At 46.6% G+C, this 13,480-nt stretch overlaps 1 protein-coding gene across 3 annotated transcripts in view; it reads left to right on the top strand.

The window, feature by feature from the left end:
- The first annotated feature begins 723 nt into the window (after window positions 1-723).
- The window catches only part of YY1AP1 (YY1 associated protein 1), a 31,111-nt gene continuing 18,354 nt past the window's right edge, over window positions 724-13,480 (top strand). The window contains exons 1-3 of one of the 3 annotated variants that reach the window (XM_060201598.1): window positions 724-1,105; window positions 12,543-12,741; window positions 13,230-13,316. In XM_060201598.1, coding sequence (XP_060057581.1) covers window positions 1,047-1,105; window positions 12,543-12,741; window positions 13,230-13,316 — 345 coding nt within the window. In that variant the 5' untranslated portion in view covers window positions 724-1,046. The other 2 variants (XM_060201597.1, XM_060201599.1) reach the window with 2 other exon arrangements.

Here is a 13,480-nt window from a genome sequence, read left to right on the forward strand (position 1 = left end):
TCTGGTCTCCTTCAGCAGTGGACTTTTCACTGCTATCCCTAACAATCCTATCCCTCCTGGTGTCATTGACGACCAGAGTGAAGACCTTAATGTTACGGACCTAAGGCTGCATGGAGGCCAGGAAGTTAGTTACTTTTATTTTACGTTAATGGGTTACAGGTGGGTTCCTATGAGACCTGAACAAACTTTTTAACCTCAGTAGCCAGCTTTTATCTGTTCAAGCTGGGCGCAGCACAAGCTGATTGGCTACAAACAGAGTCCATCAAGGTGTTGACACTGAAGGTGCGAGCAGGTTGGCTGTAATCAGCCCGCCACTCGGGAACACTGAAATGAGGAAGTGAATGTCCACCAGCTACAATTATTTTCATTCTTTAGCTGTTAGGGAGCAAAATCAAACCACCATCCACTGCAAGGAAACAAAAGATGTTTATTCACGAATTCGAATCCGGGCCGAGTGGCCACTAACAGCAGTCTGCCAGCTCGACCCTGAACAAAGCTCAAACCACACAATTTATAGGATTTCAGAGCACACTGGGGGGGGGGGGTATGCAAAACAAGGATTCTATAACATATCCAGTGGTACTCTAGAAAACGCGGGGTCCAATCATTTCAAACATTGCAACACACTAAGCAACCTATAGAATTTGTCTAATTCCAAGCCTTTATGCAAAATAGGGTCACCACATTCTTTTGCCATCTGCTGGGACCACCCGGCCATCTGTTTGCAATTTATCCGGCCATCTGCTCTAACTATTCGGTAACAGCATTCCTCAAACCCTATGCAAAGGCCCTGACAAGGATTGCCAGATGCAGGGTCTTTCAAGCAACTTGCAAAATAACTGATGGCCTTCACTGTTTAGGTCCTGTTTGTCAAGGGAAAAGGGCAAGGAATTTTCCACCTCACTGGGCAGGAGGGCAAAAAGCAACTATACTTAAAACTTTAAAACTACTGCATCTAACATTAGCCTATGGATTTTTCATTTCACTAAGACACTGGCTAGGCTGTTACCGACTGGCAGCCAGAGAAAATTTCACATTTCCGTGGCATGCGGGACTTGCCTGGGCCTTTTGACGCTCGCGAAATGGAAGCGACCTGCGCGGGTTGGTAAGCGCCAGGTGCTGCGGCGGCTCGCCGGCCCTCCGATGAGCCTCAGCGGCCGCCGCTTCCACCACCATTTCCGTCTCCCTGGCGAGACTCGCCTCTCACCCTGCCGCCCCGCTCGGCCTGGCGTCTTCCCCGGCCCTTCTGTCGCCTTCCCGCCGGTGCGCCCGGCCGCCGGCCGCCCCGTGACACACAGGAGGGCCGGCGGGGGACCCGGGGGAGCGGAACAGCCTGGCGGCGCCCGGGAGGCCTGTGGGCCCGAGTGCGCCTCCGCGGGCGGGCGGGCAGCGCCTGTCACCTCCCGGCCGGGACTCCCGGAGCTCGGCGGGCGGGGGGAGGGGGGCGGCCGGGAAGTCCCTGTCGGCGGGGTTACGGGTGTCGCGGGGCGACGGGAGGGGAGGGGGCAGGCGGCGCGGCGGGCCGGTGACAGGCCCGGGGGTGCGGTGCGGGCGCGGGAGCCTCGCGGCCGTGCGTGTCAGCTGAGGGCGGCGGGGAGAGGCGCCCGCTGGGAGGGGGCCGGGTTCCGCCTGCTCTGCGGCCGCGGTGCGGGATCCGGCCGGGCGCGGCGTGGAAGTTTCCCGAGCGGACCTGGGGCCTCCGGGCCGGGGCCCCGCTGGAGTCCGGGCGCCCGGGGCCGCGGGGCTGCGCGTGTGCGGGCAGGGAGCGCGCTTCTGGAGCGCGGCTGGTGTCTGTCGGAGTGCGGGACGGAGCGCCGCTTCTGCTTCTGCAAGTTGGCTCGTCCTAAAATGAGACTTGGGGTGTGCCCTGCCGGCTGGTCAGCGTGTGGCAGCCGGCGGCCGCGGCAGAGACAGGCGTGAGGGCAGCAGGAAAGACCACAAGCACCAAAGCGTCCTCCAATATGATGGGGGCTAGGCTCAGACCTGGGTCATGCACATGCGAAGGCAATATGAACTTTTTATTTTATTTATTTTCCTTTTTGTTGCCTTTGTTGTTTTATCATTGTTGTGGTTATTGTTGTTGTTATTGATGTTATTGTTGCCGGACAGAACAGAGAAATGGAGAAAGGAAGACAGAGGGCTAGATAAAGATAAATACCTGCAGACCTGCTTCACCACCTGTGAAGTGACCGACCCTGCAGGTGGGGACTGGAACCGGGATTCTTACACGGGTCCTCGAGTTTCGTGCCATGCACTTAACCTGCTGCGCTACAGCCCGACCCCCTATATGTGAGCTGTTTTGCCAGCCATATTTTTCCCCACCAGGGCTGTTTATCAGTGAAGCTCAGTGCCTGCACGAAAAATCTACCATTTCACAGCAGTCCCTTCATTTCCTTTTTTTTTTAAGCTTTAGTACTAATTATTGGATAGCACACAGAGAAATTGAGAGAGAATGGGGAGAAAAAGACACTGCTGACATGTTTCACCACTCGTGAAGCCTCCCCCTCTGCAGGTGGGGAACAGGGGCTTAGCTCAAACTTAGGTCCTTGCATATGGCACTATATGTGCTTTACTACATGTACCACTGCTCAGCCTCCCTTTCTCTTTCTCCTCTTCTCCTTCTCCTTCTTCTCTTCTTTTTTTCCTGTTGTTAGAAACTGAGAGGGGAAAAAAAGAGAGACATTTGCAGCACTTCTTCACAACTTCTGAAGCATCCCACCCTACAGATGGGAACAGGGGACCTGAACCATATTAACTTATGAAGTGGTCCTGCTCTAATAATTTACTTTCCCTTTTTTTTATTTATTACTGGATAAAGAGAGAAATTGAGGGAGGTGGGGAAGATAGAGAAGAGAGACAGAGACACCTGCAGCCCTGCTTCACCACTTGTGAATATTTCCCCCTGCAGATGGAGACCAGGGACTTTAAACTTGGGTCCTTGAGCAGTGTGATGTGTGTGCTTAACCAGGTGCCCCACTGCCTGACCCCTTCTTTTTTTTTTTTCTGCTGGGGGGAGCCCAAATATGTAACTGCTTAAAACACCTTATTCATATCCAGTTACCTTTTGGTATTTTGTGCATATACTTGAGCTGCTGTTTGGAGAGGGAATCTCAAAATTAACTGCCTAAATATGGGCCCCATAGTTCAGGAGGACCAGGAGCCATTCTGGAGATAGGCCCATGCCCTGCATTATAGAGGTAAAGATATCTGGGGCTAACCACTTCTGCCTGAAGTAATTTCAGGAACATTTCTACACCAGCTGTTATCACTGTGACAATGTCTGGGTGGGAAGGGGCTACACTGCTATTTGCTTCTGCCACATTTGCTTCTGTAACTTGAGCTTGCTCCAGCTTCGCTAGAGGGTATAAAAACTGAAACTAAGCTCCTGCTCGGGACCGGGGCCTGGAGTTTACAGAGTGATCTGAACTCTCAGTCCGACTGAGCGAATAAACTCTTCTCCTTCACCCACTTTGGCTCCAGTCTCTTGGATATCCAGAGAATTCCCTAACATCTCCCTTTCAACTGGAAATAAACATTTGACTTGATACCTTAGGGAAAATGAGTCATATATCATCTTCTTACCACTTGTCCAAGCAATAGGGAGTAAAGTAGATACAAACTATTTTTGCATTGATGTTTCTCAAGCTTCTCATCTGTTTCTCTGCTAATCCTGCAGATGAATGGGTTTTTCCATTCTCAGTAAAGATTGTGCAGAGGACAATCCCATGTCTTTAGGAGTTTTTGTTTGCTTTTCACCTGCCCCTGGCTATGACTATAGGAAATACTATAAAAGTCAATGTAATCAGGAGTTGGGCTGTAGCGCAGCGGGTTAAACACAGGTGGTGCAAAGTGCAGGGACCGGCATAAGGATTCCGGTTCGAGCCCTGGCTCCCCACCTGCAGAGGAGTGGCTTCACAAGCAGTGAAGGTCTACAGGTGTCTATCTTTCTCTCCCCCTCTCTGTCTTCCCCCATCTCTTTTCATTTCTCTCTGTCCTATGCAACAATGATGACAACAATAATAATAACTACAATAATAAAACAACAAGGGCAACAAAAGGGAATAAATAAATAAATAAATAAATTTTTAAAAGTCAATGTAATCTTTATCCCCACAGACTATTGAAGAAAGTAGATGATTGGAGGCTGGGCGGTGGTGCACCAGTTGAGCACACACATTACCGTGCACAAGGACCTGGGTTGGATCACCCACTCCCTACCTGGAGGGGGGACACTTCACAGGCATTGAAGTAGGTCTGCAGGTGTCTATCTCCCTGTTAACCCTCCTCCTCTCAGTTTCTTTCTGTCCTATCAAATAAATTAACCCTCCTCCTCTCAGTTTCTTTCTGTCCTGTCAAATAAAATAGAAAGGAAAAAAATGGCTGCTAGGATTAATGGGTTTGTAGTGCCAGCACCAAGTTCCAGTTATAACCCTCATAGCAATTAAAAGAAGAGGAGAAGAAAGTTATGATAATTTACCTTTTAGCAAAGTGCAGAAGATTTCTTGAAATCTGAACCTGCTGCTCTTAGCTGCTTGAGCAGGTCTTTTATTGTATAAGAATACCTTATAGAAGGGAGTCGGGCAGCAGCGCAGCAGGTTTAGCCAAGTGGCACAAAGCGCAAGGACCAGCTTAAGAATCCCGGTTCGAACCCCTGGCTCCCCACCTGCAGGGGAGTCACTTCACAAGCGGTGAAGCAGGTCTGCAGGTGTCTGTCTTTCTTTCCCCTCTCTGTCTTCCCTTTCTCTCTCCATTTCTCTCTGTCCTATCCAACAACAACGACATCAATAACAACAATAATAACTACAACAATGAAACATCAAGGGCAACAAAAGGGAATAAATAAATAAAATAAATATTTAAAAAAATTCTTTTTAAAAAAAATACCTTATACAATAATGTCTTGTTCTGCCTGTACCTCAGAACTAGCATTCTAAGTACTTAGACACAATCTCTCTCAGGAGGTGAGACTAAGGGCAGAGGGTTTACTGGAGCCGTTCGGGGAGCTAAAAAATGATGCCTTAATAGAGGGATTATACTAGGGATTATAGTAGGATTATACTTGAGCAGCTTTTTACTGTTCATGCAAACTACCATGTATTTTATCTCTCACTCTCTGTCAAAAATAAAGAAAAATAAAAAATGGCTTCTGGGGGAGTCAGGTGGTAGTGCAGTGGGTTAAGCACACTTGACACAAAGCTCACAGACCAACATAAGGATCCTGGTTCGAGTCCCCAGCTCCCCACCTGCAGGTGAGTCGCTTCACAGGCGGTGAAGCAGGTCTGCAGGTGTCTATCTTTCTCTCCCCCTCTGTCTTTCCCTGCTCTCCATTTCTCTCTGTCCTATCCAACAACAGCTATAACAACCACAACAAGGGCAACAAAATGGGAAAAACAGGCTCCAGGAGCAGTGGATTCGTGGTGCTGGCACTGAACCCCAGTGATAACCCTGGAGGCAAAAAAAAAAAAAAAAAAAAAGGCTGCTGGACAGAACAACATTGTACAGGTGACAACCTTGGTGAGAATGAAGATATGTTTTGGGTTTTTTTTTTTTTTTTTTTTTTTTTTTTGCTGCTGCTGTTTTACCAGAGCACTGCTCTGCTCTAGCTTATGGTGGTGTGGGAGGATTGAGTTTGGGACCTCAGAGCTTCAGGCATGAGAGTCTGTTTTCATAACCACTATGCTATCTCCACCACCTGACAATCTTTTAAAAGAGAATATTTGAGTGGGGGAGATAGCATAATTTTTTCTACAAAAAAGATACATGCCTGAGGCTCTAGTGTTCAATCCTCTTAAGCCATAGCTAAGTAGTGCACTGATTAAAAAAACAAAATCAGGGAGTCAGGCTATAGCACAGCAGGTTAAGCGCACGTGGTGCAAAGTGCAAGGACCAGCATAAGGATCCCGGTTCGAGCCCCTGGCTCCCCACCTGCAGGTGAGTCGCTTCACAGGCGGTGAAGTAGGTCTGCAGGTGTCTGTCTTTCTCTCCCCCTCTCTGTCTTCCCCCTCCTCTCTCCATTTCTCTCTGTCCTATCCAACAACAACGACAGCAATAAAAACAATAATAACTACAAGAACAATAAAAAAAAAAAAACAACCAGGGCAACAAAAGGGGAAAAAAATAGCCTCCAGGAGCAGTGGATTCATGGTGCAGGCACCGAGCCACAGCAATAACCCTGGAGGCAAAAAAAAAAACAAAAAACTAAGGGGCCAGGCAGTGGCGCATCAGGTTAAGCACACACTACAATGCGCAAGGACCTGGATTCCTGTGGTTCCCATATGCAGAAGGAAAGCTTCATAAGTAGTGAATCAGGGCTGCAGGTGTCTCTCTCTCTCTTTCCCTATCATCCCTTTCCTCTTGATTTCCTCTTGATCAAGTAAATATAATAAATTAACATTAAAAATAAATAAAAGAGATGCGAAAATATTGAACAAAATTCTAGCCAACCAGATACAGAAGTATATCAAAAAGATTGTCCATATGACCAAGTGGGGTTTATCCCAGGCATGCAAGGTTGGTTTAATATACATAAATCAATCAATGTGATCCATCACATCAACAAAAGCAAGACCAAAAACCACATGGTCATATCAATAGATGCAGAGAAAGCCTTTGACAAAATACACCATTGCTTTATGATCAAAACACTACAAAAAATGGGAAGAGATGGAAAATTCCTGAAGATAGTGGAGTCTATATATAGCAAACCTACAGCCAACATCATACTCAATGGTGAAAAACTGAAAGCATTTCCCCTCAGATCAGGTACTAGACAGGGCTGCCCACTATCACCATTACTATTCAACATAGTGTTGGAAGTTCTTGCCATAGCAATCAGGCAGGAGCAAGGAATTCAAGGCATACAGATTGGAAGAGAAGAAGTCAAACTCTCCTTATTTGCAGATGACATGATAGTATACATGGAAAAACCTAAGGAATCCAGCAAGAAGCTTTTGGAAATCATCAGGCAATACAGTAAGGTGTCAGGCTATAAAATTAACATTCAAAAGTCAGTGGCATTCCTCTATGCAAACACTAAGTTAGAAGAAATTGAAATCCAGAAATCAGTTCCTTTTTCTATAGCAACAAAAATAATAATAAAATATCTAGGAGTAAACCTAGCCAAAGAAGTGAAAGACTTGTATACTGAAAATTATGAGTCACTACTCAAAGAAATTGAAAAAGACACAAGAAGTGGAAAGATATTCCATGTTCATGGGTTGGAAGAATTAACATCATCAAAATGAATATATTACCCAGAGCCATCTACAAATTTAATGCTATCCCCATCAAGTTCCCAAGCACATTTTTTAGGAGAATAGAAAAAATGCTACAAATGTTTATCTGGAACCAGAAAAGACCTAGAATTGCCAAAACTATCTTGAGAAAAAAGAACAGAACCGGAGGAATCACACTCCCAGATTTCAAACTGTATTATAGGGCCATTGTCATCAAAACTGCTTGGTACTGGAACATGAACAGTCACACTGACCAGTGGAATAGAATTGAGAGCCCAGAAATGAGGTCCCACTCCTATGGACATCTAATCTTTGACAAAGGGGCCCAGACTATTACATGGGGAAAGCAGAGTCTCTTCAACAAATGGTGTTGGAAACAATGGGTTGAAACATGCAGAAGAATGAAACTGAACCACTGTATTTCACCAAATACAAAAGTAAATTCCAAGTGGATCAAGGACTTGGATGTTAGACCAGAAACTATCAGATACTTAGAGGAAAATATTGGCAGAACTTTTTTCTGCATAAATTTTAAAGACATTTTCAATGAAACAAATCCAATTACAAGGAAGACTAAGGCAAGTATAAACCTATGGGACTACATCAAATTAAAAAGCTTCTGCACAGCAAAAGAAACCACTACCCAAACCAAGAGACCCCTCACAGAATGGGAGATCTTTACATGTCATACATCAGATAAGAGTTTAATAACCAACATATATAAAGAGCTTGCCAGACTCAACAACAAGACAACAAATAACCCCATCCAAAAATGGGGGGAGGACATGGACAGAATATTCACCACAGAAGAGATCCAAAAGGCCAAGAAACACATGAAAAAAGGCTCCAAGTCTCTGATTGTCAGAGAAATACAAATCAAGACAACAATGAGATATCACTTCACTCCTGTGAGAATGTCCTACATCAGAAAAGGTAACAGCAGCAAATGCTGGAGAGGGTGTGGGGTCAAAGGAACCCTCCTGCACTGCTGGTGGGAATGTCAATTGGTCCAACCTCTGTGGAGAACAGTCTGGAGAACTCTCAGAAGGCTAGAAATGGACCTACCCTATGACCCTGCAATTCCTCTCCTGGGGATAGATCCTAAGGAACCCAACACATCCATCCAAAAAGATCTGTGTACACATATGTTCTTGGCAGCACAATTTGTAATAGCCAAAACCTGGAAGCAACCAGGTGTCCAACAACAGATGAGTGGCTGAGCAAATTGTGGTCTATATACACAATGAAATACTACTCAGCTGTAAAAAATGGTGACTTCACCGTTTTCAGCTGATCTTAGATGGACCTTGAAAAAATCATGTTAAGTGAAATAAGTCAGAAACAGAAGGTGAATATGGGATGATCTCACTCTCAGGCAGAAGTTGAAAAACAAGATCAGAAAAGAAAACACAAGTAGAACCTGAAATGGAATTGGTGTATCGCACCAAAGTAAGACTCTGGGGTGGGTGGGTAGGGAGAATACAGGTCCATGAAGGATGATAAATGACCTAGTGGGGGTTGTATTGTTAAATGGGAAACTGGGGAATGTTATGCATGTACAAACTATTGTATTTACTGTTGAATGTAAAACATTAATTCCCCAATAAAAGAAATAAATTAAAAATAAATAAAAGTTAAGAGACTATTTTGTTGTTGTGGCGGTCTGGTGTTGGGCTGCACCACGGAGAAGAGAGCAGACGTCCAGAGCAAAGGGGTACACAAATCTTTATAATAGGATGGGGGGGAGGTTTGGTTCAGACCAAGTGGAGCCAGCTGGCAATGGCCGAGAGCCCAGAGAGAGAGAGGGGAGGGGTGAGGGGGCTTTTTATTGGGCGACAACCAGGGGTGCCGTGTAGGGCCAGGATTGGTTGAAAGGGGGCACTCTAGGATTTAGCGGGGCATAGAAAAACCTGGGGGCGGAGCCAGGATTGGTTGAAAGGGGGCACTCTAGGATTTAGCGGGGCACAGAAAAACCTGGGGGCGGAGACTGCATCAGAATAACTTCTCAGCAACACTATTTTAAAAAGTAAAAGAATATATCCTACAGTACAATGTGCAAGGACCCAGGTTTAAGCCCCCAGTCCCCACCTATAGGGGGAAAGCTTCACTACTGGTGGAGCAATGCTGCAAGTGTCTCTCGTTCTATCTTCCCTTCCTCTCTCAGTTTCTTTGTCTTATCAAATAAAGTAAACATTTAAAAAACATTAAGAGTGGCTACTCAAAAAGAAAAAAAAATGTCACACATCACCATTATGTTACAAGGGTGGTGAATTCTCATGAACTCCTGACTGCCTTATTGCTAAGATTGTCTGTGTGTGTGTATTTTCTTTCTTTCTTTTTCTTTTCTTGTTGCCTCCAGCATTATCACTGGGGTTTGGTGCCTACACTATGAATTTACTGCTCCTTGTGGTCTTTTTTTTTTTTTTGGAGGTGACAGAATTTGACAGAGGAGAGAGAAATAGAGAGGGAGAGAGAAAGATAAACACCTACAGACCTGCTTTGTCACTTGTGAAGTGACTCTCACACACACACAAGTAGGGAACCAGGAGCTTGAACCAGGATTTTTCCATGGGTCCTCGTACTTTGTGTACTTAACCTGTTGTGCCACTCCATGACCCCCTGCATTTAGACTTTTTTAATGTCCTCTTTGGTTTATCTCTTAGAAGAGTGATTGTGGAAGGTGTAGGGTGTTGTTAAAATTTCAGATGGCTCCAGCTGGCTGGGCTGGCTTGCTTCACGGGCGGGTAACAGAGACGCGGAGACAACAGCTGGGCAGGGAAGCTGTATTTCTTTATTCAGGAACAACGATTCACAAACTAAGACAAACTAATCACCAAACAGAACTCGGCTGTCTCTTTGCGGCGGCGGCGCAAGCACTCTCTTACACTCGAACTCAGGAACTCTCCAACTCTAGAACTCTCCGAACTCAGGAACCCTCTCCCGGGGCCAAGCGGGCCGCGAAATTAGCAGGCCTGATCCAATTCTCTTGGCGGGGGGGAGGGCTAGAATAAACCAATGTAAAGCATACGACAATTCCCCCTTTTTTTTTTTAACTAAATGACTATAGTATCAAGGGTGTGGGGTGAACAGAAACATATATAACAAAAACCAGCATGTTGTCAAGGGAAGGCCTGAGGGGGCCATATCTGAAAAAAAAAAAACATTTTTTGCCTCTGGGGGGCTACTTGCCTCGACGGGCAATTGCATGGGGGCGGGGAACGGCCTAGGGTCCCAAAGGCAGCTGGCTGCAACTTACTTACTATGAAACAAAACTTGTTATTAGCATATCTACTGCACGATCTAACATTTCTAATAGAGAAGGAATTTGAGACTTTTACATATCAACAACGTCTTTTAACCTTTTGTTACACCCATTCAAGATGGAGACACACCCTAGGTGTGGGCCGGAGAGGAAACCTCAGGCATGAGAATAATTAGCATAGCCATTGTGCGATCTACATATCAACAAGTCTATTTAACCTTTTGTTTAGACTAACTTAATTAAAATATATTGATTGTTAACTAATTTTTACCTTAGACTTTAAATGTAAGTTAATTTTATCTTTATGAGAATTACATTGAAAACCTTTTTCATTTAACTTTGACTAGTAAGAATTTAGCCTTAAAGCTACTGTTTACCAAACTTTAAACATACACATAAACATGGTCATTAATACACAAGTAGAGAAACCTTTGTTACGAAGACATGTCATTTTAAACACGAATTTAAATCTGTACTGTCTTAGTGGTTGGGGGGGGTCACCATTCGGCGGTAGCTTCCCGCACAGCTTCATTCCCGAGCAGCTCCACTTCTAGGAATTGTAGGTTGCGATCTCTGCACAAATCTCTGCGTACTCCAGCTTGTCTGTCTTCAGACCGGACCTGCGGCTGGAGATCTCGTGTGCCCAGTTTCGGCAGGGAGCCCGGGGGTCCGGGAGGCCCGGGATGGTTCCAGAATTCATAGAAAGAGGGCAGGCAGGCCAGGCTTGTAGAAGGCGTGGGCCTAGGTGCCCAGGGGTGGCGGCCATGATGGGCCGCCTCGGCCCTGCCCCATGGCCCTGCCTTGTCTGTTGCCCTGTTCGCAGTGGCCGAGAAGCGTGGAGGGATCAGCGTCCAGTGCCCTGCGCCACGCGGTGGAGAGCCGGCTCCTGTGGGCTGGCCTCGGGCTCCTGCGTGTTGGCCTCGGGCTCTAGCGTGGAGGCATCGGGCTCTTGCGTGTTGGCATAGGGCTCCAGCATGTTGGCATTGGGCTCCTGGGGCTTTTGTGTGCTGGCGTCGGCCTCCTGCGGGCTGCGGGGCTGCGGGGCTGCGGGGCTGCGGGCGCGGTGCGCAGGGTTGTCTGGGCGCAGCCGGCTGGCTGGCTGTTTAACCAGGTGGAAGCAGCAGCTCCGCGCCTTGCCTGCCGCCCGCTGGCTATTCCCGCTGGCTGTTCTGAGTTCGCCCGAGTGGAAACCACAGAGTGGTCCAGAGATAAATGTTCCAGAAACAGCAAAACAGTCTCGTGAAGAAAGAGCAGAGGCCTTTGGAGATCTCTTCACAAGCAGAAGAGAATGCCATAGTACATAGGCAGCCAAATTGTCTTTACTTATCTGAGAGATGCGCAGGTCAGGTCCACGTGGGCGCCATTTGTTGTTAAAATTTCGGAAGGCTCTGGCCGGGCTGGCTTGCTTCACAGCGGGTAACAGAGACTCGGAGACAACAGCTGGGCAGGGAAGCTGTATTTCTTTATTCAGGAACAACGATTCATAAACTAAGACAAACTAATCACCAAACAGAACTCTGCTGTCTCTTTGCGGCGGCGCAAGCACTCTCTCTTTTTCTCTCGAACTCAGGAACCCTCTCCCTTACTCTCGAACTCATGAACTCTCGTACTCGGGAACCCTCTGAAACTCTTCCACTGTGGAACTCTCTCTTACTCTGTAACCCTGAAACTCTCGAACTCTGGAACTCAGGAACTCTGTCACTCTGGCACTCTCGAACTCAGGAACCCTCTCCCGGGGTTCCTTCGGGGCGGGGCCAAGCGGGCCGCGAAATTAGCAGGCCTGATCCAATTCTCTTGGCGGGGGGAGGGCTAGAACAAACCAATGTAAAGCATACGACAGTAGGGAGAGGGTTATCAATTCAGAACTTTATTATTTGAGCCTATTCTAGCAAGTCCAGGAAGAGATGTCTAGGTTAGGGCTTTTCTTAGAGGCTAAAATGGAACCTGGCGATGGTCAGTAGATGGAAATTAGCTCTCAGCTCACCATTAGAAGGAGTCGATGTATCATGTTCAGATTTAACTGTCTCCCTTCCCTATTGGGGTAGGTTTGAGGAGCCTCTGGCCAACTTACTAAACGAGCAACATCGCACAGTGAAGGAGCTCCTTGAACAGCTGAAGATGAAGAAATCTTCAGCCAAACAGCAGCAGGAGGTAGAGAGGGTTAAGCCCCAGCGTGAGAAAGTTCAGCAGACTCTGATTTTAGACGCAGCACAGAGGAAGAGACTCCAGCAGCAGATGCAACAGGTAAGACTCTTCTGGCGCTGCTGTTGCGTCAGCCCCTGGCATGAGCCTGAAGTCCAAATGAGCAGCTTTGTGAAAATCAGAACTAGGCTCCTTGATGCCCAGTGAAGGCTTCAGACTGCAGGATCACCAACTGGGCCCTGGATAGGTCTATCTGTGTACTTACAGTTCAGGCAAGAACACACTTTAGGAGCCAGAAAGTTCTTAGTGAGCCACTCTGAAATTTAATAGCAGTCACTGCCAGAGTAATACTTCCTTTCTCATCTGAGTCCCTCTGATTTGGGCTTAGGTGTTGCCTAGTTCCACCATTAGCCCAAGGGGAACGTAACTGAGGAACTGTCTTCATAGGAAGATACGTGTTGTTGTCATAGTTTCTCCAGAAAGCAAAACGTGTTGGTCAAGTTGCAGCTATCTTGATAGGTAAGATCTTTTGGGTTCTTGATATGACAATATCATAACCTGCCACCACCTTATTCTCTTTCCCTCCCCAGCATGTTCAGCTCTTGACACAGATTCACCTTCTTGCCACCGCTAACCCCAGTCTCGGTTCAGAGGCCACGACCACCAGGATATTTCTGGTAAGATTCCAGATATCCCTAACACTACAGACTTAAGTGTGCAAGTAGCTTGGAAAGTCATTTTTTCTTTTTTTTTTTTTCTTAATTTTTTTGGTTTGTTTGTTATTGGATACAGACAGAGAGAAATTGAGAGAGAAGGGGGAGATAGAGAGGAAGAGAGACAG

This window comes from Erinaceus europaeus, chromosome 11, assembly GCF_950295315.1.
Source record: "Erinaceus europaeus chromosome 11, mEriEur2.1, whole genome shotgun sequence".
Taxonomy (NCBI): Eukaryota; Metazoa; Chordata; class Mammalia; order Eulipotyphla; family Erinaceidae; genus Erinaceus; species Erinaceus europaeus.